The following is a 27808-nucleotide window of genomic DNA, read 5'->3' as shown; positions in this document are numbered from 1 at the left end:
TGACAGTGTGAAAGGCCTATGAGCTATTGCTATTACTATAACATCCCCATATATGTGGATTAATGAGTCCACACAATTCTGACTAAAACAGCAAACACAATGAGAAAAACATGCAACATCTCCCTTCAAATTTCTCTTAAAATTGTTTAATTAAATGATAACACATAAATAGGACATTTTATGGATTTAAAAAAAGCAATTCTGCTACAGTTATGTGTTCTGCAAAATTAAATCATCTTTCCATTTCACCCTACTGCCTTCTTTTTCTTCCATTTTTCGATCTTGTAGTGGTGAGCCATCAGTGCCCTTCCTGTGATGAGAAGAAAATGTTAATGCTTAAGGGTTCAGTTTCCCAGAAACACAATACATAGACTAGATAGTTTTCCCGCATAACCTTACCTGATTCCCTCGACATCCTCTATAGTCTCCGGCAGACACCTGCCTCGTGTCTCTGGTAGCTGATAAGCCACGAAAGCAGCAGAGAGTGCAATAGAAGACAAGATGACTTGAGAGAAATGGCTCCATATATCATCCGACAGCAAGATCAGAGGAGCCACAGACACACCCAGACGCGCCACAAAGGAGTTATAGCCCATTCCATTTTGTCTACAGGCAGCACAACATTCCAGTAAATACAAAAATATTTAGTTGATGATGCTGGATAAAGTTTTACTGGAGTACAACTGAGCATGAAGTTAGTTTCCCTACCTTAAAACAGTGGGGTAAAGCTCAGAGCTGTACAAAATAACTGTACCAAAAGATGTGGCGGAGCAGCCTTTTCCTAGCACGGCAATCACCGTACGAACTACTGTCTTATCTGAATGGCAAGAGAAATCATTGTTTCACTGGATCTTTTCATCATCCTATATTGTCATTCCATTCTTCATGTCAAAAAGTCTCACCTTTGGGTATGAATATGTTAATCATGAGGCTGATTCCAACCAGTAGCAAGGATCCAGCTTGAGTTATGCGTCTTCCAAACTTATCCAGCAGATAATAGATGCTCGATTTAGCAGGAATTTCAATGGCTCCATACACAAACTGAGTGAGGTACATATTTAGTCCAAAGCTTGAAATGTTGAAACTAATTCCATAGGCAACAGTGGCGACAGAAAACCTGGCAGTGGAAAACAGTAGAAGCAAAATGAGGTTCATCTGAATGCCCTTTTACCAATGGCACTGTGGTGTGTGTTTGTCATTGTGATTTGACAGACCAGGTGATTCCTGTGAGTAAAGCCAGTCTCCTCATCATAGGAGTCTTGATCAGATCCAGGTATGAATATTTCCTGTTTCCTCTGTCAGTAACTATGATATTAGCCAACTCCTAGACAAAGAGAGAAAAACAAATATGTTCAGATTCTATGTAAAAGCAAGAAAACAAACACAGACATTGACCCTATTAACAAAATTGTAAACAATGTCTTAATTTTATTTTTTATTTTGACCTCGTAAATTTTAATACACTTTCATAACTTGATCCTCCAGATGAATGACAGACTTCTAAAATATATTGCAAAATACGAAGTTCTGGCATGAAACTCTAGATGGTGCAGGCTGATAGGTCCTTAAAGGATTAGTTCACTTTCAAATGAAAATTACCCCAAGCTTTACTCTCCCTCAAGCCATTCTAGGTGTATATGACTTTCTTCTTTCTGATGAAAACAATCAGAGAAATATCCTGATACATCCGAGCTTTATAATGGCAGTGAGTGGGATTAACGAGTATGAGCTGAAGAAAGTGCATCCATCCACATCAATCCATCATAAACGTGTACTCCAAACGGCTCCGGGGGGTTAATAAAGGCCTTCTGAAGCAAAGCGATGCGTTTGTGTAAAAAAAATATCCATATTTAACAAGTTATGAGGTAAAATATCTAGCTTCCACCAGATAGCCTTCCTTATTCAATTTACGAAAAAAGTGTAATGCCTCTCGCAGTTCAAAACGCTTTGGTTTTTTTTTTGGTTTTTTTTAACACAAACGCATCGCTTCGCTTCAGAAGGCCTTTATTAACCCCCCGGACCCGTGTGGAGTATGTTTATGATGGATGGATGTGGATGGAAGCACTTTTTTTCAGCTCATACTTGTTGATCCTCGCTCACTGCCATTACAAAGCTCGGATGCGTCAAGATATTTATTAATATAACTCTGATTGTGTTCATCAGAAAGAAGAAAGTCATATACACCTATGGCTTGAGGGTGAGTAAAGCTTGGGGCACATTTTCATTTGAAAGTGAACTAATCCTTTAACTCAATTTGTAGCGATCACATCGTTATCTACATGCTGTGGCACCAGCAGCCAATGAGCTTGCTGCTCATACATTCAAATACTGGCATTGGATTCTCTCACCTCAGGTCTTATCCTAGCAGTGGCTTCTATTTTACGGTTCATGACAGCACATTTATGAAGATAATTATAAGCTTTATCCGCCTTCCCATTAGCAATCAGCCACCGAGCCGATTCTGGAATCCACCTATAATATTATTCACAGTAATGATTATTTCATATTGAGAATGTATTGCATTTACTCTGATCTGTAAGCAACTTTCTTGGAAAAGGCATATTTCATGTACCAGATATTTTATGACTACTACCAATCTACTTAGTATTGGTTTATTTATACTCACCACCAAGTGATTATGGCAATAACGGTGGGCAATGAGATGGTAACTGTCAGCCATCTCCAGTCTCGAATGAAGTATGCTATCAATGAAAAGCTCATGAAGGCAAATGTCCAAGACAGGCTGTCAATCACCCCTACCAGCTTTCTGTGCTCAATGCTCACCCACTCCACATCTGATAAAGAATGAATGAACAAAACACATCTTCATTTTAGAAACATTAGAACCACAATAACTAGAAAAACAAAACGATTTAAAAAAAGAAAGGGTTCTCACTGAGTACAGTGGAGATGATGACACTGCCAGTAATGGTGAATCCAGTGAAGAATCTCAGTACTGCATACATGATGAAAGAAGACGAAAAAGCACTACACAATCCAAAACCCATTCCCAATATATGCGACACCAGCAACATTGGCTTACGCCCATACCTGTGTAGAATAATTTTGAGATGGTAAAAACACATATCAATGATATTTTAAACGCTTATTGAACCAGTTTAGTTGCACCAACGTTGCACTCAGGCTCCCGAAAGCAGCTGCTCCAAACATGACTCCAATAAAGAAGATGGTGGTTGTCAATCTGCTCAGTGCTCTGTTGTCGCACACTAAATCCCACTGAACACACAAGGGAGAGAGAAAGGCCACAACTAGAATAAGGTACAACAAATCAGCGATACATAAAAAGCAAGAGCTTCACCTGTGTGGCAAGAGTGCTGATGAATGTGCTGTTGTCATACTCCCATCCATTCTGACACTGGACTACAGCAACCTCTGAGGGGCTGGAGGAGTTCATCAGCAGGTGGAACTGAGGATAGGAGAACATGTGACAGGAAGCAGGAGTCCCATCTTCCTGTGCAGGAATACTGACAGTCAGTCTCTCTTCTCGACTCAGATTCCCAAGGATCCCATCAGCATCCAGAGAGCTGATATCACAGTGGTGAGACGGGATGACAGCAATAAAGTTGCCTAACAGGAAATGACAGGCGAGACTGAATCGACCAAAGAAATTGATCATTAGGACCATCTTCTGGAACCTTCCGAATCCATTCATTTCTGAGAGAAGATCTTCAAACTTCATCTTTGCGCTCTGTTGTGCTTCACTTGGTTGTGAATCTGTCTCACCTGGCCATTTGGTTCATACCTCATAGTCAGAACACTCCAAGGGAAGAAAATGGTTAACAAGGGGGATGTCTAAAGCTCTGTGTAACATTTGTAAAAATTAAACCCTTTGGTTGAAACTTTATTGTCATTTTACAAAAGAAGTTAATTCTTGCTTTGTCATTCTGAGCTTACGCTAACTTTGCCCTCAAACACAGATTAACTGCTTCTTTCACATTCTTAGGCAGTCATAGTCTGTTCAGTAAACTGGCATTGCTTATCTAACATGAATTTTGTCATGAATTTTATTCAGCAAGAATGCATTAAATTGATCAAAAGGCATTTATGCTACAAGGCATTTATGTTGGATTTCTATTCCAAATAAATGCTGTTCTTTTCACAAAATCTTAATACAATAACAGCACAAGTGTTTTAAACATTGATAAGATTTTTTTTTTTTAGATTTACGCAATTAATAGTAAAATTCTATCAAATTGAACTGAATAATCCTTATGCAATTTAATTGAAAAACTGATTAAGGATTGTTCAATCATTCAGTTAAATTGCATAAGGATTATTCAATTCAGTTTGATGGAATTTTACTATTAATTAAATTGCTTAAATCTTTAAAAAAGGTTTAATTTTTTTTTTTTTTTTTGAGTGTTTTCTGAAGGATTGTGTGACTGAAGACTGGAGTAAGGAATAAATTATATTTTTTAAAAATTATTTAAATTGAAACATTAATACTAGGGATGCACCGATACCGATACCAAGCTCATGTACTTGTACTCGTACTCGTAAAAATACCCCCGATACTAAAGACCGATACCTCACGTGACGTAACTGACAGAATTTTCCGTGCACAGACACCGACAGTAACAGCAGAAACAATGTCAGGATGTGGAAATACTTCAAAATTAATGATGACAACACACACATTGTGAACTTGTGGCCACAGGGGTTGTAGTCAATAACACAGTGTTCTACAGTGCACAAAATTTGCCAGTTCTTGCTGTGAAGATGTTATTCCACTCTTCCACCAAAGCATTTGTAAAAGTTCTCCAACATGTCTGGGGGGACATATGGTTACAGGTGGTTTGGCACTGCAAAGACAATCAGCTGTCTTTCCTGTCTCCCTGTAGCTCTGTCTTAGGCGTTTATTGCTCTGAATCTGCAGTACTCATGCCTCCTGCAGCAGGACTATTGCATGTTCACGCAGGTGATCAGAGACCAGTTTTTCAGAGTCAGTAGAAAGGTCTCTTTAGTTACTTTAACTGTGACCTTAACTGTCTGCCACCTGTAATCTGTTCCAGAGGTCCATGTGCAATAATTGCTTGTTTCATTGAAAAACATTGTTTAAACCTTTTCAAATAAAGTTCTGGAAAACTTTTGGATTTTACAAAATTATTTTTAAAATTCAGTATCCTGAAAAAGGGTTTTTTTTTTCTTTCTTTTTTTCTGCTGAGTTAATATACAAGAAAATGTTTTGTAGACTGTCACAAGAGTAAGTTATTAAAAATAAAGACCAAGACAATTCAATGATGAATTTGATTTTTATTAGATTCATCTTCTCTACAGGTTAGATTCATTTTGTCTCCTTGAAGGGCTGCTTTCCAAGCTGATATTCAAGTTGTGAACACACTGATCTTTTCCTGAGTAAAAAACACAGTGGTTTAATTAAGTTAATTAAACAAAAAATATGTATTTCATATTTTTATATCAAGTTTCTTTAGAACACAGTAAGGTATTTGACAATCACAATCATGACAATAATTTTATTATCTTATGTGATTAATTGTTCAAAAAAAAAAAAAAAAAAAAAGTAGTAAATGATTAATCACCTAGTTTTCTCAATGTCCTCAATAGTCTCAGGAAGCCGCACATTGTGGGTCTCAGGGAGGATCAGCGCAAGGAGGCCTGCAATGATGGCTACAGAGCAAAACAGGACCTGTGGCAGAGGGAGCCAGACCTCATCCAGGAGGCTCACAAGAGGTGCTAAAGAGACACCAACACGACCAACAAATGAACTATAGCCCAATCCATTCTGCCTATGGTCAGAAGAGATTAAATGCAAATTTGAGTTAATGTTGTTTTATTATGCACAGAAAAGAATAAGATTTGCAAATGATAACAACTGACCGTAACACAGTTGGGTACAGCTCAGTGGTATAGAGGAAAACACATGTGAAGGAGGCCTCTGAGAATCCCTTACCCAGCACAGCAATGACTGTACGAGGCAGCCACAAATCTACAGACAGACACAGAGTGAAGTTCAGTGTGAAATGTCTGTGTCATTACCTGAGCCATAAATGGTGACTGAAATGGGTGACTAAAATGTAACTAATATTTTGAGAGCCACAGGAAAATTTTTTTGATTATTTATTAAATAAATATGTAGCTACTTGCCATTAATTGGAGAAAAATGCTTTTTGTGTAATCACAACATTTATCAGCAGGGGCCATAATAACCTGCAAAACTTTGTTAGTACACTCAAATCAACAGAGCAATGTTTCGATTTTGTTGTATATTGTGAGTGAATCAGCCCATAAATGGCTTACTTTGACGTAGTTGCCTTTGCATATTAAACTGGGATAAGATAAAGCATTTTAACACTGGAAAAAATACACACTTCAACGTTAACTTGACAAATGATTCTGACATCAAAAACGCTTGAAATCAAAATGGACAATTCTTTTTTTTTTAGGAATACAGCAGTATTTCTTATAAATTATTTAATCCGTGCACATCATTATTATTATTTAAAATTTAAAAAAAAAAGCCTTTTTAATCTTTAATCAAAATAACTTCCCCTCCCTCTTGCAGCGACATATCTTCTCTGTTATTTGCTATCACAACTTCCATTTCATGCTGACTCTACCATTTATTTGACTGACATGCTAAACACATGACCGTGATATCACAATGGATGACTTTTACGTAACTACATTCAGTCTTTTATTACTATGACATTCCAATGAATTATTGTTCATTCATTTAAATGGACTGAAAAATCAGGCACATGATTGTGATGTCATAATGAATGACTGACTTGTAAATACAAAACATTCACATATTATATTCATTGAAATGCCAGACTCATGATCACAAGAACATGATAAATGGTTGATCTGTAATTGAATAAACTAAATAAAACGAACATTGACAGTCACACATGATTGTGGCATCCTAATAAATGATTGTTCTTTATCCCTTACCTCTGGGAATGAGGACAGTGATGCCAATGCAGACTCCTGTTGTAATCAACGTGCCCACCTGACTGTACCTGCGGCCTAGTTTATCAAGACACACATATGCCACCAGTTTTGATGGCATCTCTATGGCACCATAAATAAACTGGGTGAGGTACAGGTTCAGCCCAAAGCCACTGATGTTCAAACTGATGCCGTAGTAAGTAAATGCCACTCCAAACCTGCAAAAACAATTTACCTCAAAATCTTCTCTTAGTAAACCGGGTGTTCAGAATTGACTTTGAAGAGTAAACCATAATTTTATCTATCATAAAGTCTGTAGTCTAGACAAAACATTCCCACCAAGTGATTCCTGTAAGCAGAGCCAGTTTCCTCATATTAGAAGACCTCACAAGATCCAGATAGGAGTACTTCTTGTCACCTCTGTCCTCAGCAATTATAACATTAGCAAGGGTCTGAAAAGTCATGTTCTCAAAAGCTTTAGGAAAATACCAAAAATTTGATCTCTTTCTCAATGTCACATATTAAAATGTTACCTCTGGTTTGATATCTCTGAGGTTGTGCTGTCTGTTATTGGCTGAAGCACATTTGCTCAGATAATGATGGGCCTCTTCCAGTCGTCCACTGGCTATGAGCCATCGTGCTGACTCTGGGATCCACCTAGCAGACAAGAATTATGTAATTTGGGAAAACTGGACATGAGAATCAATCATAGTAATATCTTACCTCCATGTGATTACTGCCAGTCCAAGGGGAGCTGTTACCGTGATGATCAGAGGCCTCCAGTCATTGACAAGATAAGCAATGCCAGGCAATATCATAGTGCTGATAGACCAGTCCAGACTGATTAAAACTCCAGCAATCGTTCTGTGTGCAATATCAGCCCATTCTACGCCTGATGAACAATAATAATAAAGTTTTATTATTTAAAATAGACTGTAAGTCTGTGTGATGAAGACCTTTAAGTGACTTTCTGCACAGTTATATCTTTACACCAGTAAAGTGCCTTTCTTTATGAGTGAGCCATTCAATCATTCAATCCATTCATTCAAAACACTGATTCATACAGGAACAAAACAAGTCGTTGAATCATTCATTCAACCGATTCGTTCAAAAACGCTACTTCATTCAGATACTAAACAACTCCTCTGTGGCTTCATGGAATAGTAAAGTGGCCATTGAATGCACACTCCAGAATCTCAGCAGGAGTAGTAAGTCATTCGGATATACTACTTTCTTTTGCCACACTGTATTCACATACTATAAAGTATGGAAGTAAACAGACACAGCGACTGTCTTTATGAGTGATTAATTGAAACATTCGTTTGTTCGTTCGTTCATTCATTCAACTGATTTGTTAAAAACTGCTGATTCGCTGTATAATTGTGAAGTAATGGTAGTTGTGATTGTGAATAAATTTACAGAATTAAGCATATTAATTATAAAATACACATTAATTAGTCGCCCATGTTTAGGTATGTAGAGCACTCACACAGGACAATGGAGATTATGCTGATGCCTGTAAGGCCCATCCCAGTAAAGAACCTCATTATAGCAAACATGATGAAGGACTGAGAGAATGCACTGGCCACCCCAAATGAAATGGATATCAGGTATGACACCATCAGCATTCGTTTCCTACCGTATCTGGAATTAGATAAACAGAACACATGAGATATACCATAATACTTAAGTACAGTGTTGGGGAGTAACTAACATAAAAAAAAGCCACCAGTTACGTTTTTAGTAGCCTGACAGTAGTTCAGCTGTTTTTAAAGTAGTGTACCTTTTCCAGAACAAGTTACTTTTTCTAATGAGCAGCATTAAGCGACCAAACGCTACATCGCTTTTTTATTACCTTTAAACAGTTGATTCATTCCGTGAAGTATGTAAATCCGATTCATTTTGCCTGTCATAGTGAATGAATAATCTAATCCTTAACAGACCCCCCCCGGCCTGTATGAATGTGCAAAGAGACATATTCTCTTACTAGTAACCATAACGACAGTGACCAACGTAATATTAAAGATGGCGACGTCCATAAAACTGAAAAGTCTCATCACTTTTGACATGACAAGGGACCAATTGAAAGGCGAGTTCATCCATTCAAACTTCATTAACCAACAGCAGCACCAATGTAAACACGCGCTAGCTGGAGTCTTTAACCGCTGCACTCGCGTGTCACATCCTTTGCGACGTCTCGCGCGTGACATGGCATTTGAATTTCGAAAAGAAACACAAAACTGACGGGAGCCGCTCCGGTGGAGAACAGTGAATGCGGTTGTCACTCCTGTAAATAACCGTAATGTGTGTGAACGTAACCGTATTAAGGACTCAAATACAGGACTGACAACCGTATTCTGCTGCTGTGTGAACGCGGCCTAGTTCATACTAGTGAGACCACGTACACACTGTAAGTTTCAGGAGTGACAACCGCATTTAAATGCGGGAGTGAATCCCCTAAATTATCATTACATGTGTGTACGGAACACGACTCACTCTCGAAAATGCAATGATTGACAGCTTGGAAACCATAGCTACGTTCTGGCGTCTCTCGTGTTTGGTATCCATTATTGTGACCAAAGTATTATTACAGTGATAAAACACTCGTTATTTTCAGCAATTTAACTAAACACACTAACACAGTCGACAGAGGCGTCCTATTTTGTTTATGCTTGTACAGCCTGTTTCACACAGCGCGCGCTCTTTCTGTGTTACCATGGTCACTCATTATAAGCGTTTTCGGGCTTGTTGTTTAAGCTTGTCTCATAAAGTGAACGGGTCAACGAGTCATTAAAATGCGCAGACATTAATCGTGATATTTTGGTGTTATTTTCAGCATAAAGCATTTGGATTTATTTCGGTTTATTATGGGCTTATTCTTGTTCGCTGATTTTTCTATCAAGATCTGGCAACTCGAATGAGTCAGTGCTCGTGCTTTCCCTGTGATTCACCGCGCATAGAGACACATTTCCGATGAACGTTAAACGTCATTAACAACTAGTTGTTCAGTTCGGTTCCGTACACACTGCGTGGAATTTCTGTAAATGCGGTTGTCACTACCTGTATTTTTCGGCAGTTAATTTGGTTGAAGAATGCAGTTGTCACTCCCGTATTTTACTGAACTGTGTGTGTACAGAACGCGATTAAGCACTAAAAGGTGAACTGACAACCGAATTTAGCTGCAGTGTGTACGTGGTGAATCGTTTCATCCTAAAAGGTCCCCTCTCTCTCATCTGCCTGTCCTGTAGAGTTGGAAAGCCTGATTCATTCTAGTGAATCGCTCCGTTCAGATGGTTCATGTGATTCACAAAAACGAGTCAGTCATTTGAATTCCTTCAATATATCTATATTTTAATTGAACTCAGTATGTTAAATAAAGTATTTTTATTGCATACATTTATTATTCAAGTTTCAACCTTAATCGAGATGGCCATTTATTAAAAACCCCTCATTATGTTTGTGCAAAATGTCTCTGATTAAAATTTAAGGGCAGTTATTTTTTATTTATAAACATGTATTGTTAACTAACAATATGTGTTTATACATATTTAACTAACTTCAATGTACGTAGATGCTTTTTGTTTGTAGTTTGTGGAGCAGCTTTTTCAAAACAGTACTTGAACTGCTTCAAATTATGATTATGTGGCATTTATTTCACCTTTTGAAGGCCCAGATCTAAATCTTAAGTCTCACCTGTCACTCAGCCAGCCAAAAATGGCTGCTCCAACCATCACACCAACAAAGAAAATGGTGGCTGTAGCTTTATTCAGACCTTTCCTGTCACACACCAATTCAAACTGAAAGAGGGACACATACGGTATCAGGGAGATATACTTTTCCTATTGATCAGTGATGTATTTCTGCTTAATGTCTATTTCAGATGTACAACTCTCCTTTACTCAAAACTTGTATTTGTCATGTGTTTTTTTTTAAAGCTGATGTAATTTTTGCACTACTATCATCATCAAACAGAATTTAAACACTCCCCTCACCTGTCATTGGCCAGAGAAACAAAAAGTCCCGCCCCAAACTCATGCCATTGGTCGAGCCAACTTTTTGGGGAAATCAACCCAAAAATGGCTTACTTATAATTTTCTCTGAATTTTAATAATAATAATAATAATAATAATAATAATAATAATAATAAACTGTGAAAACCATATTTAACTATCTTAAAATTAAAGTATATAGTTATAAAATCATTTGAATATAAAGTGAATTACCTCAGTAGCCAAGACTGATTTGAATGAGCTGTTGTCATACTCCCATCCATTCTGACACTCCACTACAGGAAGATCTGTGCTGCCGGAGGAATTCATCAGCAGGTGGAACTGAGGATGGGAGAACATGTGACAGGAAGCAGGAGTCCCATCTTCCTGTGCAGGAATACTGACAGTCAGTCTCTCTTCTCGACTCAGATTCCCAAGGATCCCGTCAGCATCCAGAGAGCTGATGTCACAGTGATGAGACGGGATAGCAGCGATAAAGTTGTTTAACAGGAAGTGAAATGGCAGTGTGACTCTTGGAATCACCAAAAGGGCGATGATACTGATCTGGTACTTTCCAAACCCCCCAACCTCAGCCAACAGGTTCTCAAACTTCATCTTTGCTGACCAAATGTTCTGATGTGGCTCAAAAGAAACAATGAGGACGATATGGACTTGAGCTTGTCCAACAATAAGTCTACTTACACATTCACTGCACTGATGTAGATCATTAACCTCTCACATACTGACATGAAAAATATTCATATATATTCCTTTTCACTTCTATCTCTTTTTCTTAAACACAAACAAACACACATAGCACATAGCACATAGACGTTAGTATGTTGACTTACTACTTTCCATGAAAACACATCCATGTCTATATAATTCACATATAGGCATGGATACCATTCTGCACAGACAGACTGTACATTAGCATTTTCCTTTAGCAGATTAACATATAACAAGAGAGTGTTTGAACTAGTGACCATCCTCTAGTCATTTGCAAGGACTTCTGCCTGTTTAATAAATGACAGCAGTGTTGAACCATACATAGACTGGGGCAAAGGCAGATCTCTAAAAAAAAAAAAAAAAAATTATATTATATTATATTATATTATATTATATTGTATTATATTATTACAGTTTAAATTTGAAATGAGATTTCCAGCTGAAATTTGCTGTCATTGTTTAAATGCTAAACAAATAAAAGAAAGAATACATTACCGTTCAAAAGTTTGGGGTTTTGCAAGATTTTGTAATATTTTTGAAAAAAAGTCTCTTATGCTAACCAAAGCACTTATTTTATATCAAATATACAGTAAAACGAGCAATACTTTGTGAAATATTATTTCAATTTAAAATAACTGGTTTTCATTTGAAAATAAATTTATTTCTGTGATGTCAAAGCTGGATTTTCATCATTACTCCAGTCTTCAGTGTCACATGATCCTTCAGAAATTATTCTAATATGCTGATTTGGTGCTCAAGAAACATTTATTATTATAATTAATTATCAGTGTTGAAAAATTATATATATATATATATATATATATATATATATATATATAGTGCACAGCATAAATGGGTACACCCCCTCTGAAACTTCTGAAAGTCAGCAATTACTCAATTATTTGACATGTTAGGGTGCTTTAGAGATATAATGTTCCAGCAAGTCTGCTTAATCAATTACCAAAGAAGCATGTCAAAATTATTCAGGAAAATATGATTTTCTTTTCAATGTGATAAAATGTTGTGTAGCAAAAATGAGAACACCCTCCTAAATTTTCTAAAGTTTGAGGCAATGTTTGATCAACAGGTAAGTATGTTGAACCAAAATATTTAAAGAGAAGTAATTTCTTGACAATTAAAAGTGTTATATAGCCCACTGAATCATTCTCAGATTTAATGCTGACAACAATGTAACCACTTGGGAGAGAACTGTCAGAAGACTCATTTCTTAGCACAAAAGAGGACAGTGGTGCTAGAGGATTACCAAATCATTGTTTTAAGTGTGAAAATGTAGCAAAAGTAACACAGAAATTCAAAAACAATGGACTTGTGACAAGGCCGCCTTCATTTTAAGCTTTCATTTAGTGATGAGGGCTTTTTTTGCTAGACAAAGAGCAGGAGAAATACTTGTGTCTCAGAGCCAGCAAAAGCTATGAAAAGAGTGACTGTTTATCTCACAGAGTAAGATACAGCCTGCAGAAATGACATGCATGGTTGTTGTTCTCACTGGAACTACCTACTGTAGCCAAAGCACAATAAAGTCAGTTAGACATTTCCAAAGCCCATATTTACAAAATATAGATTCTGGGAATCAATACTCTGGTCTCATGAGACCAAATCAATCATTTTGGATCTAACAGCATCCAAAATGTTATGGTGTTGCTAGAGGAGGAGTACAGTGAGAAGTGTCTGGTTCCCACAGTAAAGTTCAGTGGTAGTAAAGCTCTTATATAGGATGAATGAGTGCTGAAGATGTGAGGGAGTTGTGCTTTATCAATGCTGTCATGAATTCCCACACCACTGTGTAATTTAATACACAAACTTGAAACAGAAGATGTTACCCTTTCCTCATTCCACATTCTCCCAAGGTGAAAAACCTTCTGTGGACATGTAATCAATCTTAACCAGTGGCGTGCACAAGGTGGGGGCCGGGGGGGGCTTGAGCCCCCGCCCCTTTGATCGCGAAAGTGAAAGTGCCCTTTGCTGTCGCATCGCGGTGCCCCCGTGTTCCCATTTCTGCCCCCTAGAATGCGATTTCGGCTGAGGGAGAAACCCACAACATTTGGAGCTCATCATCCAGGAGTTAAACAGGACAGATGTGACAATTTGTCATGAACTTGTACACTCTGTGCCAAGAAGGGTCAGAGCAGTATATTCAAAATTATGGAGGGCATACTAAGTACTAGAATATTATACATTTGTTGAATTAAATCTAGGGTGTACTCATTTCTGCACTCATTCAGTTAAACAAAATTGGCTAATTTACTTATTTTATGGCTATTAATGACATATAGTTTTTATTATGTATATATTTAATACATTTTAGTTTTGCCATCTTTCCATGAATTGTATTAGTGATCATAAAGAAAATACATATTTTGTATTTGTTCAGAGGGGGTGTACTCATTTATGCTGTGCACTGTATATATATATATATATATATATATAGTGGGTACGGAAAGTATTCAGACCCCCTTAAATTTTTCACTCTTTGTTATATTGCAGCCATTTGCTAAAATCATTTAAGTTCATTTTTTTTCCTCATTAATGTACACACAGCACCCCATATTGACAGAAAAACATAGAATTGTTGACATTTTTGCAGATTTATTAAAAAAGAAAAACTGAAATATCACATGGTCCTAAGTATTCAGACCCTTTGCTGTGACACTCATATATTTAACTCAGGTGCTGTACATTTTACAGTTCTGTCTAAGATGTAGCACCAGTTAAATCTAAATGTCATCTCTTATGACAGCACTGCAAGCCACATATAAAGAATGACTACTCTTTCTCTGTCACTACTGCCATCTAGAGGTTCTGTGACATAGTACCATTATTAGAAGGACTGAACATGTAGCAACAGAAACTTGCATAAATTAATCAGGTCCAGCAAAGCTTCATCAAAGCTTTTTAAATGCAGAAAGCTGTAGGTGTGAAACACAAGTCTGTTCTCACTCCCTGCCAGGAACACTGGAATTAAATATAATCTAATTAAACAATCTAATTATAGCTATAACTGCATGCAGTGGGATGCATGTTTGGCCAGCGAAATTGTTACACAAATAGCCTGCCTGCTTGCATTCAGGTCTTTTCTCTATAATTCTCTATCACTTGTTATAAAGTTTAGATAATGAGAAAAAATGTTTACAACACATTTTTTTAATGACACATGTGACACCTTTTTATGTAGAAGACTGAATGATACACAGTATGCTTTTTCTAATTATAAAAATTTGAATGTCTCTGATTAGATATATAGAGAGACAAATTGAGACACATCCAGAGTTACTCATTCTATAATCATATATTTGCTGTACACACTAACTATTTATTTATTTTCTTTTTTCCTTTTTTTTTTTTTTTTTTTTTTTGAAGAGAATATGTGTGATGTATTGGTTTTTGGTGTCAGTTGTCAATTACAGGAGAGTGTTGCCACTTCCACAGCTCATTAACAGAAGTCAGACTTCAGGTAAATGTGGAGCTGTCCAGGGTGCTGTCTTTCACACAGAGTCCAGATTCTAATGCTGGGGGTGCTGTCCATGGTGCTGTTTGCTGGGAAACGGACTTAAAGAGGCTATATTATGCCCTTTTACAAAGTCTTGATTTTGTTTTGGGGGTCTACTAGAATAGGTTTTCATTCTTGAATGTTCAAAAAAAAAAAAAAAACATTATTCTTCACATATTTTACATTGTTGCAGCACCTCGCATCCCAGTCTGTCAGTAACTCTCTGTTTAATTCCGGTCTCTATGAAGCCCCTCGTTCTGGAAAGCACAATGCACTTGGATTGGTCGGCTGGACCATTGTGTTGTGATTGGTCAACTGCTTCAAGAGTGTTTTGGAAATGTTACACCCCTTACCATAACCACTAGTTTCAACACACTAATAAAACAACTCAAGCAGGCCTCGCCCCCTTTTTATGCATATGCCTTCGGTGGGAATTATTTAAATGAGTAATATTGTGATGTGTACGTTTTAAAAAAGCATAATAGGACCTCTTTAAAAAGAAAGAGATTATCTAAATATCTATATAAATTTAGGTAATGCATGGACAAAATGACTGAATCTAGATTTTTCGATTCCTAGAGGTAAGAAAGCAAGTAAAACAGTATACCATGACTCACATTTAATTGGTTATATACAAAAGGTGGGATATGATTTCAAGTGCAGCTTATGAGACTTTGTTACTATGGCAGCTTGGCTATTTGTGCTTTTGAAGTGATTTGCATATCATTGCATTGTGTCTGTAGAGATGGGCAACTTTAAAAGAACGTTACTCTGGTCCTCTGTTGTGAAATAGACAGGTTTCTTTCTGTAAAAGATAAATAATAAAGCAAGTTATTGTGAATTTAAAAAGATGAGAAAAACAATCTACGGCAAACAAAATAACAGAATAAGAAAACAATACAAAAAATACTAAAGCTGAAAACATTTAGTCTTTTTTCTTATACCTTGTCTCTTCAATATCTTCTATGGTTTCTGGCAATCTTGCGTTGTTGGTTTCAGGTAGAAGCCAAGCGATGAGACCAGAAAAGATGGCCATTGTGCAGAAAATGACCTCTGGGAAGAGTGTCCACATGTCTTCTAAGAGCATGATGAGAGGACAAATGGATGCACCCAAACGTGCCATAAAACTGGTATAGCCAAGCCCATTCTGCCTATAGACATGAAAGGGAGATAACAGAAGCATTTTCAGCTAGATTGTGCTTAATAATTTGAAAAGGGACATGCTAAATTCTAACCTCATGACTGTAGGATAGAGCTCAGTGGTGTACAGGAACACAGTTGTGAACGAAGCTTCTGAAAGTCCTTTACCCAACACTGCAATCACAGTCCGAAAAGTCCAGTATTCTAACCCCACAGACATTCACACAGAAGAGGTCAGAGAAAATCATCAACCAAATCACGTCACATACTATGCCATTCATAAAAGATCAGCAAAACTGTTTTGGGCAAAGCAGTGATTCTTTAAAGGGGACCTACTATGGCCCTTTTTACAAAATATAATATAAGTGTCAGGTGTCCCCAGAATGTGTCTGTGAAGTTTCAGCTAAATATACCCCACAGATCATTTATTATACCATGTTGTAAATGATCATTTTTGAGTGGAAGGAAAAACATGCTGTTTTTGTGCCTGTATCTTTAAATGCAAATGAGCTGCTGCTCCCTAAGAGGGTGGAGCCTGTACAACTTGTGCCTCCCATACTCTGCAAAAACTAACAGAACATCTGTTTTCATCTCTATCACGGCCACGCTCACGTGACATTGCAGTTCTTCGACATTATGAAAGTTTATCATTTGCACGTGTTTTCAAGCCATAACAGTTTAAACTTCTGATATATGGTTTTCTGAGCGCACACAGATGAAGCAAATGCATAGAAAGCTGGCTGTCAGACGGCATGTCCTGTGAGTATTAAACTGATTTCTCTTACATGTCTTATTGCACTTAAACTGTCAAATACACACAAGGTTATGTCAAAAAAGTGACAGCAGTGTAATATACAGTACCTACTGCTGTATATGCTGTTAATGTGAATCAAACAACAAAAGAAAAACAGAAAATCAGTCACTGCTCTTGATTAAATAAATTTAGTAGCTTTAATAAGAATACATTTCTTACTTGAATGCTGCTGTTAAATTCTCTGGCAAGGAGATAAACATGGCGGACTGTACAGCTCACTCAGGGGAGGAGCTAAGCTAATAGGGCAGATCTGTCGCCAGTCGTGGGCGGGGCTTCCCCCTACTCTTACTAGGGTGACCACCATCAAACAAACCAAATGTGGGACGATTACTAAGTTTGTGTGGGACAATGTGGGACATGTTACCAACACTAAAACATAACCCAAAACTGTTATATAATGTCTAACTTAATAAAAACCTTTGTATTCTGCCTTTCAGCTGATAAAAATACTTTGTTCTTTAGTCCCTTCCAGAAAACACCATTACATCACAATGTAACATAACATGTCTTTATTTTACATGTCATTTAAATTCAACATCACTGAGCCCAAAGGCCGCAGGCATCATGCAGATAACTATTTTTGAAACAGTTCTGACCAAGTCCAACTAAAATCCAACAAAATAAATAATGAACAAATAAAATATAAAACAACATGAAATTAGTTCATTGATGGTCTTATATATTAAAAATATATTAAACCAAAAACTTTCATATTTTTTAGAAAGGATGTGAATTAAAACAACCACAGCAGGCAACAAGTTGATAAATTCTGTTCTCCTCCAGCGAAAGAGAGCAGCCTCACCCAGGTATATCCTAACCCAGTCTTTACTAAAAGAACATTTTCTCTTTTTTGTTTCCATTATGTTGCCTTGTAAAATTTTATTAGAATTATCCATTTGTTTTCTGACAGGGAACACATGGAACGAATCACCGCTCCACATTTTGATTCACAGCCGTCACAACCTACTAGTGACCGTGTTTACTCCTTTCTTTTCAACCATTGGATAGGATTTTTTTTTTTTTTAAAAACTACTGTTGTATTTGTGTAAGGCGGGATGTTACTTCTGACGAAGCGCTGTTAAATATAGGTGAAAAACTACGCCGCAAAAAGAATAAATAGAATGCTTTCTTAAAAAGGCAAAAGAACGCATGCACGTTTTCTTAATATGATAATTAAAAACCAACAGACTGATGAAAATGCGGGTCATTTTCTCAATATGCGACGTGCGGACAAGGGGTGAAAATGCTGTGCGGTACAACAGAAAGCAGGACGGGTGGTCACCCTAACTCTTACATAAGAGAAGAATAGTGGGAAATCTTGAATCGCTAGTTTGGAGAAACTGTTTATGATTTATGGGGATTATAAAGAAAGAGTGGGTGGATTTTTGCCATTATAGGCTGGTTGTTCACACACACTGTGGACACACATTTGTGTTCAAACACCTTATAAAAGTAAATTTTGCATAGTAGGTCCCCTTTTAAGACTAGATTTTACAGTCTGGCCCAAAACAGTAAAATTTGTCCTTAAAAAGAAAATGTCCTTAAAATTAAGCATTATAATTTATTAATATTACCAACTGAATGTACTAGAAGATATGTAAAATTGTTGAGTTTTTGTTTTCTAAATATCTTGATATATGCATTTCAGTGACTGTTGTCATGATAAACTATGTCTATCCTTGTTGTGAGTGAACAGGTGTTTAATTAAGTCTAGACTTGCATAATTTTGTTCATGATTTTCAAGGATGGACAATCATTCCATGTTGGGATTTGCTGTTTTGGTCAGTTTTGTATCAAAATTAATAGAGTTTGACAGCTGTATGGCTTTTGACATCATAAACAAGTCACCCCTTTTAAAAGCTGATCCATGTATGTATTTTGGTATCCTAACTTGCATTTTATAATTTGCATTTAGCGTTGTTGTTTTTTTTTCCTGCTGGCCTTGACCCTATTGGAACCATAGTCGTGAAACTATTTTTTTGTTGAGAACGACTGATTTAAAGTGCACTTGCAACTAACTGCCTTCTTTGCTTTAAACTGAAAAGACACATCTACAAACCTGTAGGTGTGATGATGTTGATGAGTATGCAAAATCCAGTGAGCACCAGTGTCCCGCTCTGAGTGACTCTACGGCCGACCTTGTCGAGAGTAAAGTAGATGAGGATTTTCGCCGGCACCTCTATGGCTGCGTAAATGAAGTGCGTCAGGTAAAGATTAAGCCCAAAGCCGGTGATGTTTAAGCTGATGCCATAGTATGTAGAAGCAACTCCATACCTACAAAAAGGGAAAATGAATGCAGGCTTATTGCTTCCACATATTTACTAAATAGAGGCATTTTCTTCAATTCTAAAATAAAGTAAATTAGTACACACAAAAACCTACCACACTATTCCGGTAAAGAGTGTGAGTCTCCTCAGCTGTGGCGTTTTGACTAGGTCTAAGTAAGTGTAACTGTGATCCTGATGATCCATAGTTGCTACAGTGGACAGAGACTGAGAAAGAAACAAAGGAAGGTGTTACTGTTGAAATAAGTTTGTTGCAAATATCTAAATGATGGCAAACATAGATAGCAAATGAGACCTTGTTTACCTCTGGCTTGACTCTTGATGTGAATTCTTGTCTCTCGTTAAAAGTAGCACACTTTTGCAGATACTTGTATGCTGTTTCTGCCTTTCCATTGGCTATTAGCCATCTCGCTGATTCAGGGATCAACCTATTAAAGTATTAACCAATCATTTTTTTTCCCAAACTTTTTATCATTTTAATTTTTGACAGGTACTGTATATAAGTTTAATATATAATAAAAAAATGTATATTATAATATAAGTCATGAACCAAACCAATAATCACTGAAGTTACAATTTTTTTATTAAACTTTGATTTAAAGCAAATCAAAAAAAATTTATGACATATTGTGAATGACATATTGTGAATGACATGATTGAATGACGATGGTTCAGACAATGGTAATATTAAACTATTATGCTCATTGTGTACAGTATATAAGTATAGAAATACTAAACATTTAATAAATACTAAAAAATAAAAAAAGATAAAAAAAGAAACTCAATTATGTCATTCGCAATGGGAGTGACAGCTCTTGTTGATAGAGCAGAAATATATACGATATATCTTTGCTCTTTGAGGACATTTAAGACAAGGAATATTTTCTGCGAAAGGTGCTGGTGCTCATGGATGCAGTACTACACATGAGTTTTATTGTTGTTAAATTTTTTGGTGTGGTGTGTGACAGGAACAAATGAAAAAAAAAAAAAAAAGGATAGATCTTTCCAGCTGAGGAAAAACATGACATGACCTTACAAACAGGCCCTGACTGTGAGGAAGACTCAGGACTTTTCTATAAAAACATATAATGGTGTTCCCTTACCACCAGGTTGCTGTAGCAAGAAGAAGAGGAGAAGTGACAGCAATAATCAGCATCCTCCAATCAGTGACCAGATAGGCAAAACCAGCCAGCAGCATGTTGCCTAAACTCCAGGAAATACTGCCGAACACGCCCATAAATGTACGGTGCTTAGTGTCCACCCACTCAACACCTGCAGATCAGATCACATGTAATCATTAAACATCAGAAATGTTATAAAAACAATTCACAAACATTTTTCATAGAAGAAACATCAAAAACAAAAACAAAAAAATATACACATTCTATACATGTTTTTTTTTTTTCAAGAAGAGAAAGGGGAGAAATAATGTTCTTTAATAAAACATTTTTAAAATACTTAATATTTAATGAATTTTTTTTTAGAAACCTTTGTAATTCCCCTTTTCACCTTTTTATATTGCTTTATATACAGTACAGATTGTTTTAAAGCAGCTTCACAGTAAAAATAAATAAATAAATAAATAAAGGTGCAATAGCTAATTCTCTACAGAAACATTTTTGTTATATATATTGTCTGTGGAAGGCGTAGGACCATAAAATGTACATCCAATTATTATATTCGATCCGAATGAAATAATACAATGTCCTACCTGCCTGTTAACGTACGTTTTTACATACCCAGACATCATATGTCATCAGCGTGTTTCATGTTATGCAGAGATTATACAGACAGACCTCAGTCACGGAGCACAAACAGCAGCCACTATTTACAGTTTCTTTAGCTTATGCTGCGTTCACGCCATAACACCTCCAAGTGAAAAAATACTATAGTAATTTATAGTAAATACTATAGTGTTTTTTAAACCATACTATAGTAAAGTCCTTTAATTAATTTGTTGTGGTAATTCTATAGTTGCTGTGGTAACATAACAACTATAGTAATATAAACAAATTACTTTACCCAGTACTGTACTAAGTTTTCTACAACTACAGGGTATATTATACTACAATATACACTACAGTTTACTGTAGTAAAAACTAAAGTATACTACAGTATTTATTACAGTTTATCAGTTCACTATAGTTAATACTACAGTATGCTGTAGCATTCATTAACAAAGTGTTGTAAATACTATAATATATACAGTATACTATAGTATTTACTATAAATTACCATAATATTTTTCCACCTGGGCCGTTATTAAGAGATGGCAACCTGTGACGTTCTAACCAGAGCTGTTCACGTCCTCAGACTCGGAATTATGTGTATCCAATATCCAACAGTTGTCAACACCAAAATGAATCTGCAGCAGTCAGGTACAAGCTTTCTAAGTTGTTTACATTCATTATTATCATAATGTTACATGCTTTGAGACATTAGGTACGCTTTGCCGAGAGCAGCTATGTGTGTGTGTGCGTTCATATGTTTTGGAGAATGTGTGGCTTTGGACGGCGATTTACAGGGAGGGTGGGATCATATGCTTTCAATGCTAGCAGGCTAACGTTAGCATTTCCCAGATCCCCTACTGCACCTTTAATCAAGTATGAGACAAATACAAATTCTGCTGTAATGCAGCTCTACAGAAGACAAGTGTTGTTATTCAGTTTGAGTCAGTTCAATGTTGATTCAATTCAGATCAGTCACTGTGTAAACTAAGTTAATCTATTATGAAGCTAATTTGAAATCAGCTAAAGTAGCTCTACAGAAGACAATAGTGTCATCATCCAGCTCAATTCAGTTCAAGTTTTGTTCTCATACGATCATGTCAGTCAAATGACCTTGCTAAGACTGGACACTTTTCATTTTGGTAAAAGTGTTTAGACTGGATAGCTTAACAGCGTAATGTCTCTGAGTCCTATGATAAGATACAATGGAAAGGAAAAATACAGAGAAAAGAAGAATTAAGTCAGTTAGGATTCAGAAAAGACTTACTGAGCACAACTGATATGTTTGTGATTCCTGTCAGTGCCAATCCAGTCAGAAAGCGGAAGGCAGCAAACATGATGTAGTTGCTTGAGAAAGCACTAGCAACACTAAACATGATAGATAACACATAGGACACCAGCAGCATGCTCCTACGGCCATACCTGAAAACAACACATAGATGAGCAATGACCCTTCAGTGCATTAATACTGCATTCATGATATGATAAGTTTCATTAAACTCAGTGTTATTATATCACACTGCTGAAAGATTCTTAATAGAGGATATTGGTGTTTTACTTGTCACAGAGCACTCCAAAGAACACGGCTCCAGCCATGACGCCCAAAAAAAATATGGTGGCTGATGCTTTAGCCAGTCCCCTCTTGTCACAAACTAAATCAAACTGATTGAGAAATTAAAGAGAGAGAAGCAGGGAAAAAAAAAAAAAAAAAAAAAAACTGTGAGTGGTGAGAGGGCTGAGAAGGAACTACAGGATACATTGTCATGAGACTACCTGTGTGGCGAGTGTGCTGATGAATGTGCTGTTGTCATACTCCCATCCATTCTGACACTGGACTACAGCAACCTCTGAGGGGCTGGAGGAGTTCATCAGCAGGTGGAACTGAGGATAGGAGAACATGTGACAGGAAGCAGGAGTCCCGTCTTCCTGTGCAGGAACACTGACAGTCAGTCTCTCTTCTCGACTCAGATTCCCAAGGATCCCGTCAGCATCCAGAGAGCTGATATCACAGTGGTGAGACGGGATGGCGGCGATAAAATTGTTTAGGAGGAAGTGACATGGGATAGTGATGCGAGGTATGAACAGCAGCAAGACCAGCGCAATCTGGTAATGGCCAAACCCATGTGCTTCATCCAGAATGTTGTCAAACTTCATTGTCACCTGGAATCTCAGACAATAAAACATCAATATGATATAACGGTAACACTTTACATTAAGGTTCATTAGTTAACATTTATTAATCTTAATTAATGTTAATTTCAAAATTTACTAATACATTATTAAAATCTTGTTAACATTAGTTAATGTACTGTGAACTAACATGAACAAACAATGAAGAACTGTATTTTCATTAACTAACATTAACGAAGATTAGTAAATACAGTAACAAATGTATTGGTCATGGTTAGTTCATGTTAGTTAATACATTAACTAATGTTTAACTAATGAACCTTATTGTCTAGTGTTACCGATATTAACTGATATAAAGGTTCATTTACACTACCATTCAAAAATTTAGAATTTTTCAAAAAGAAATTCATACTTGTATTCAGCAAGGCTGCATTAAATTGATCAAAAGTAATAGTAAAGACACAATGATACAAAATATTTCTATTGCAAATAAATACAGTTCTATTGACATTTCTATTCATCACAGAATGAAAAAATGTATCATGGTTTCTACAAAAATATCAAGCAGCACAATATTTTCAACACTGATAATAAGAAATGTTTCTTAAGCAGCAAATCACCATATTAGAATGATTTCTGAAGGATCATGTGACACTGAAGACTGGAGTAATGATGCTGAAAATTCAGCTTTGCTATCACAGAAATTAATTATATCTTAATTATATAGAGACATTTAACAAAAACCTAAAAAAATTTCACCAACCCAAAACTGAACTGTAGTTTATATTTAAATATAAATATGTGTGTGATAATAACATTAATAAATATTTTTGAAATAATATTTATTAATAGATTTTTTTTAGAACAATTCAAAGGAAGGATCATAGACTAGAGGTATTCTTAAATTATATCCAAATAATTTATTATATAGAGAACTAGATAAACTAAACTAGACAAAAACTAAACTAAACTGGACAAAATAAGTTTATCATAAATCCATTAGTATATCATTGAGGCTGTTTGTGATACAACTTCACAGACCATTTCAAAGATTCTGTAAGGGCCTTGTATTAAAGTGCCCCTATTATGGATTTTTGAAAATTACCTTTCATGTAGTGTGTAACATAGCTCTAAGTGAATGAAACATCCTGCAAAGTTTTAAATCTGAAAGTGCACCGTATATAAAGTTATTGTCTCTCAAAATTAAGAGTCGACTCTGAGTCAATTAAACGAGTCGTTTGTAAAACGAATCCCAAGCCGTTTCGTTGTGACATCACAACGAAACATTAACATATTGCCCGCCCACTTATTGCGCGCGCAGACGCCAGGGAAAATTCATTTTTCAACAGCAGTACAATCTTTTGTTGTGTTCCCGTCATTTTAAAACTCGGGGAGTTTAACACAGGATTCACAAAATGCTTGGTCATAAAATATGCATCAATGACCAGTTTATTTGAACCAGCTTGCTCCTCTGAATCTCAACCTGTAAGTATGATTAATAACTGATGTTTATATTTTCTAGCGATCGTTCAAAATTCACAGTTTTGTATGTTATGTTGTGCAAGGTACACCATTAGTCTGTATGTCTCCTGCTAACTGGCTAACTCATGTTTCTGTAGCTCTGCTATTCAGATAAGGGTCCAATATGTCTAAAAATGTGTCGATTAATGCAGCTTGTCTGTCTTATTACTTGGAGTAATGATCAAGGATGGAGCACGACGTTTGTTTACAAAGTGCAATGCATTATTAGCTATTCACGTTTGTGCTCGGCTAACGTGGGAGTTTACAACATAACTGTGGGCTCGGTTTATTTACATAACTGTAAAACAAACTGTTTTTTTCCTCTGCGTTTTTATTATTACAGTAGAATGGAGCTCTATCTGTATTGTAATAGGGTGTTAAGATGCATTGTAATGTCATCTAGCCATTTTTTACTTTGTTAATAGTTATGACGAAAAAATCTGTGTACACATCTGGCTTAACACCGTGTCCTAACCAGACGCGACGCGACGCGACGCGACGCGACGCGACGCGACACGCAATAAAAGGTATCTTTTCCATGTTAATCGGAGTTGTTGTCCTAACCAGCTGCGACGCCAACACGCGAATATTCTAGAAACGGTTAGACACTTACCATAGAAAAACGTCGTGATTGCGAATCAGTTTCTGGTTGATCGACTACTTCAGACATTTCATCGTTGGGCTCGAATTGATACGGTAAAAACCGATGCTATCTTTTCTGTCCATACATTGTATACAATGTCTTGCGAATTGATAGCTGTCATTCAGTTATAGCAATGGGCGTGCGGTGTGCGCAGTAGACCAATCACAAAGGATTGGGCCATCTGACCAATCAGTGTAAGCTCACGGAAAGGAGGGGTTTAGAGAGACTGATTCTTTGAACTGCTTCACTGCTCAATTCATTGAGGTGAAATTAAATGTATATTATGAGAAAATGAAAGTGTTTTTTGACCTTGCATGCATGTAAACCTGTTGTAGGAAACTCCCAAAACAATATTAGGAACCTTTAAAAAGGCATAATAGGGGCACTTTAAACTTATTGTGTTGTTGGAATCTGAAAACACTGTGAAGCAGCATGAACTCTTTTTAAGTCCATTCCTTCACCCTACATTAGCCTCATAGCAGGCAATGGACCACAGGGGTACATAACTCTGTTTGAATGCTGAGCACAGCTGTTGAGACACACACCAGCTGGACTTAACACATTTGATTGTAGTTTGGAGTAGTTCTTGCTCGATGTAAACGGTTTAATTCCATTATTTATAATGGTGGATGCTGCAAATGTGTATTAAGTTTTGATGATTTGATTATCCAGTTGCTTATCCTCTCAAATAAATAAATAAAAAAAAAAAAAAAAAAATCCATACATTAATCAACTTAAAAAGAAATTGTTCTTATAAATGGTCCATTGTGAAGCTGAATTTTTTATTCATTAAATGATCACACTGATGAAAAAACAGGTATTTTATGTGTCAGTCTCTGTTTTGTGCTTTTAAAAGCACTATGATACTATTCCATCAGTGTTAAAAAAAATCCAAGATGGAAAAGACTCACCTTTTCTTGAACTTGATTATTGAAGTATGTGGATGATCTTTGTAGAGTGCCGTGATGGTGAAGAGCTTCAACAAGCAGAGTCAAATCACAGACAGAAGGATACTGGAGGACAACAATGAACAGTACTTCATAAATAAAGGCTAAATGAAGCCCCTCCCCAAACACCCTTCATCTTTCCTCCCTCTCTGCCTCCTTCAGTCATAGAGAGATATGCTGTTTTTGGCTGTTGATTAACTTTTTTTCAAGCATTTCTTCTATACAGTTTCCCCTACTGTATAATGTACAGTACAATGTCTCTACTATACTGATTGCATGATTACAAGACCAAGCACAATCAGTGTTTAGAATCAGAGCTTTTGCTCTAAAATCCTCAGAGGAAACAGAGAGAGACATTTCACCACAGGGATTCGCTGTAGAAACCCTTCACACTGAAGTCCTAATCAGAATAATCAGACAGGAGTATGATGACGAGCAGTTAACTTGCAATTACTGTAATGACCACTGACAGGTATTATACAATCAAATTATTACACAAAACTACTTCAGCAACATGAACTGACCAATTAATCGGTGATCCCATGTTTGACTATACAAAAGACCTATTAATCTCAGTTCTCAATTAGTCTCAGTCATGCAGATGGAACCCAAACATGTTTAAAAGTTTCTTTATGCCCCAATCCCATCTTAACTGTTTGTGCTTGAATAAGTTGTTCTGTCCCATCTTAACAACTGTTTGTGCTTGAATAAGTTGTTCTGTGCAGAGACTTTAAAATGACCTTTTTAGTGAATTAATGTATTAATTGTTGGTTAAAAAAGGTTAACAGATCCATCTAATTTCTAACATCCATTGACAGTCCATATTTCATAATTACTGTAGTTTTATGAGGTAAAACCTACTGTACATCGCACAGGAAACAGAATTTAACACACTGATGTACATCACAGCTATTAATTATGCATTATTAGCCTTGAAATGGGCTGTCCACGGACTGCATACAGGGGCCTTGTCGGATAAGTTACAATTGGGATGTTGGTGTCCAATTAGCCCAGTCAAGCATGAACACTTGGCCCGTGATGAGTCGTGTGCCTCGATTTCGTGATGATCGGACCTTTCTGTAAACCGTCCACAAAGCACCTATGAAAACTAATTAAATAAGTTGCACGTGTCCATGCCACCCCCCTCCTTAAATCTCTCACACAGGCCTCTTGCTCTCATAGGCAGACAAACCCTCTTGGATAGGCACACTGAATCACAGTGAGGAGAGTGGCGTACTCCAAAAAAACATACCCGGAACCGATCTAGAGCCCCGAAATCCAGAATCTGGCCCCTGGGCTACCCCAATGGCAAATCTGGAGTCCCTGTGATCTTTTGACACTTTAGGTTCTCCGTGGATTTTGTGATAAAGAATAGGCAGGAAGCTGGAAGCTCAGGCCCGGGTGCATTCAAAGGGGGCCCCTAAAAAATCGTCTAGCTTCTC

The 27808-nt window shown here is 36.7% G+C and overlaps 3 protein-coding genes across 6 annotated transcripts; all 3 read right to left on the bottom strand.

The window, feature by feature from the left end:
• Nucleotides 1-130: 130 nt before the first annotated feature.
• slc22a7b.2 (solute carrier family 22 member 7b, tandem duplicate 2) lies at nt 131-3924 on the bottom strand. The gene is made up of 10 exons (XM_051868265.1): nt 3320-3924; nt 3134-3237; nt 2897-3051; nt 2627-2795; nt 2349-2472; nt 1215-1324; nt 903-1117; nt 709-817; nt 400-606; nt 131-310 (listed from the first exon to the last, which is right to left on the bottom strand). Exons 1-10 carry the CDS (start codon nt 3698-3700, stop codon nt 211-213), a joined length of 1674 nt encoding a protein of 557 aa, XP_051724225.1. The 5' UTR covers nt 3701-3924; the 3' UTR covers nt 131-210.
• A 1363-nt stretch (nt 3925-5287) lies between these two features.
• LOC127498661 (solute carrier family 22 member 7-like) lies at nt 5288-11970 on the bottom strand. Its single transcript, XM_051868268.1, has 10 exons — nt 11157-11970; nt 10627-10730; nt 8423-8577; nt 7657-7825; nt 7467-7590; nt 7273-7385; nt 6937-7151; nt 5860-5968; nt 5562-5768; nt 5288-5372 (listed from the first exon to the last, which is right to left on the bottom strand). The coding sequence occupies exons 1-10, from the start codon at nt 11535-11537 to the stop codon at nt 5306-5308; spliced, it is 1644 nt and encodes a 547-aa protein (XP_051724228.1). The 5' UTR covers nt 11538-11970; the 3' UTR covers nt 5288-5305.
• A 2604-nt stretch (nt 11971-14574) lies between these two features.
• LOC127499103 (solute carrier family 22 member 7-like) lies at nt 14575-26561 on the bottom strand. 4 transcript variants are annotated; one of them, XM_051869227.1, is made up of 11 exons: nt 26331-26551; nt 22899-23292; nt 22684-22787; nt 22393-22547; nt 20502-20670; nt 19703-19826; nt 19496-19605; nt 19173-19387; nt 16395-16503; nt 16104-16310; nt 14576-15964 (listed from the first exon to the last, which is right to left on the bottom strand). In XM_051869227.1, exons 2-11 carry the CDS (start codon nt 23277-23279, stop codon nt 15883-15885), a joined length of 1656 nt encoding a protein of 551 aa, XP_051725187.1. In that variant the 5' UTR covers nt 23280-23292; nt 26331-26551; the 3' UTR covers nt 14576-15882. The 4 variants fall into 4 exon arrangements, with proteins under 4 accessions (XP_051725185.1, XP_051725187.1, XP_051725186.1 ...); XM_051869226.1 differs by having other exon boundaries at nt 14578-15964; nt 22899-23285; nt 26331-26548; XM_051869225.1 differs by lacking the exon at nt 26331-26551 and having other exon boundaries at nt 14575-15964; nt 22899-23309.
• Nucleotides 26562-27808: the final 1247 nt, after the last annotated feature.

Source organism: Ctenopharyngodon idella, chromosome 17 (genome assembly GCF_019924925.1).
Source record: "Ctenopharyngodon idella isolate HZGC_01 chromosome 17, HZGC01, whole genome shotgun sequence".
Lineage (NCBI taxonomy): Eukaryota > Metazoa > Chordata > Actinopteri > Cypriniformes > Xenocyprididae > Ctenopharyngodon > Ctenopharyngodon idella.
The sequence above is the reverse complement of the archived record's forward strand: the minus strand, read 5'-3'. Positions and strand labels throughout refer to the sequence as shown.

Coding starts and splice junctions, on each gene's coding strand:
- slc22a7b.2 (XM_051868265.1), bottom strand. CDS start 3,700: ATGAAGTTTGAAGATCTTCTCTCAGAAATGAATGGATTCGGAAGGTTC. Junction 3,052..3,133: donor TTCGGGAGCCTGAGTGCAAC/GTTGGTGCAACT, acceptor TATTCTACACAG/GTATGGGCGTAAGCCAATGT. Junction 311..399: donor GAGGATGTCGAGGGAATCAG/GTAAGGTTATGC, acceptor TTCTCATCACAG/GAAGGGCACTGATGGCTCAC.
- LOC127498661 (XM_051868268.1), bottom strand. CDS start 11,537: ATGAAGTTTGAGAACCTGTTGGCTGAGGTTGGGGGGTTTGGAAAGTAC. Junction 7,152..7,272: donor CTGCTTACAGGAATCACTTG/GTGGGAATGTTT, acceptor TTGTTTTTGCAG/GTTTGGAGTGGCATTTACTT. Junction 5,969..6,936: donor CACTGTCCTCATTCCCAGAG/GTAAGGGATAAA, acceptor GTCTGTCTGTAG/ATTTGTGGCTGCCTCGTACA.
- LOC127499103 (XM_051869225.1), bottom strand. CDS start 23,309: ATGTTTTATTGTCTGAGATTCCAGGTGACAATGAAGTTTGACAACATT. Junction 19,388..19,495: donor CTCTTTACCGGAATAGTGTG/GTAGGTTTTTGT, acceptor CCCTTTTTGTAG/GTATGGAGTTGCTTCTACAT. Junction 16,311..16,394: donor CTCTATCCTACAGTCATGAG/GTTAGAATTTAG, acceptor TCATGTCTATAG/GCAGAATGGGCTTGGCTATA.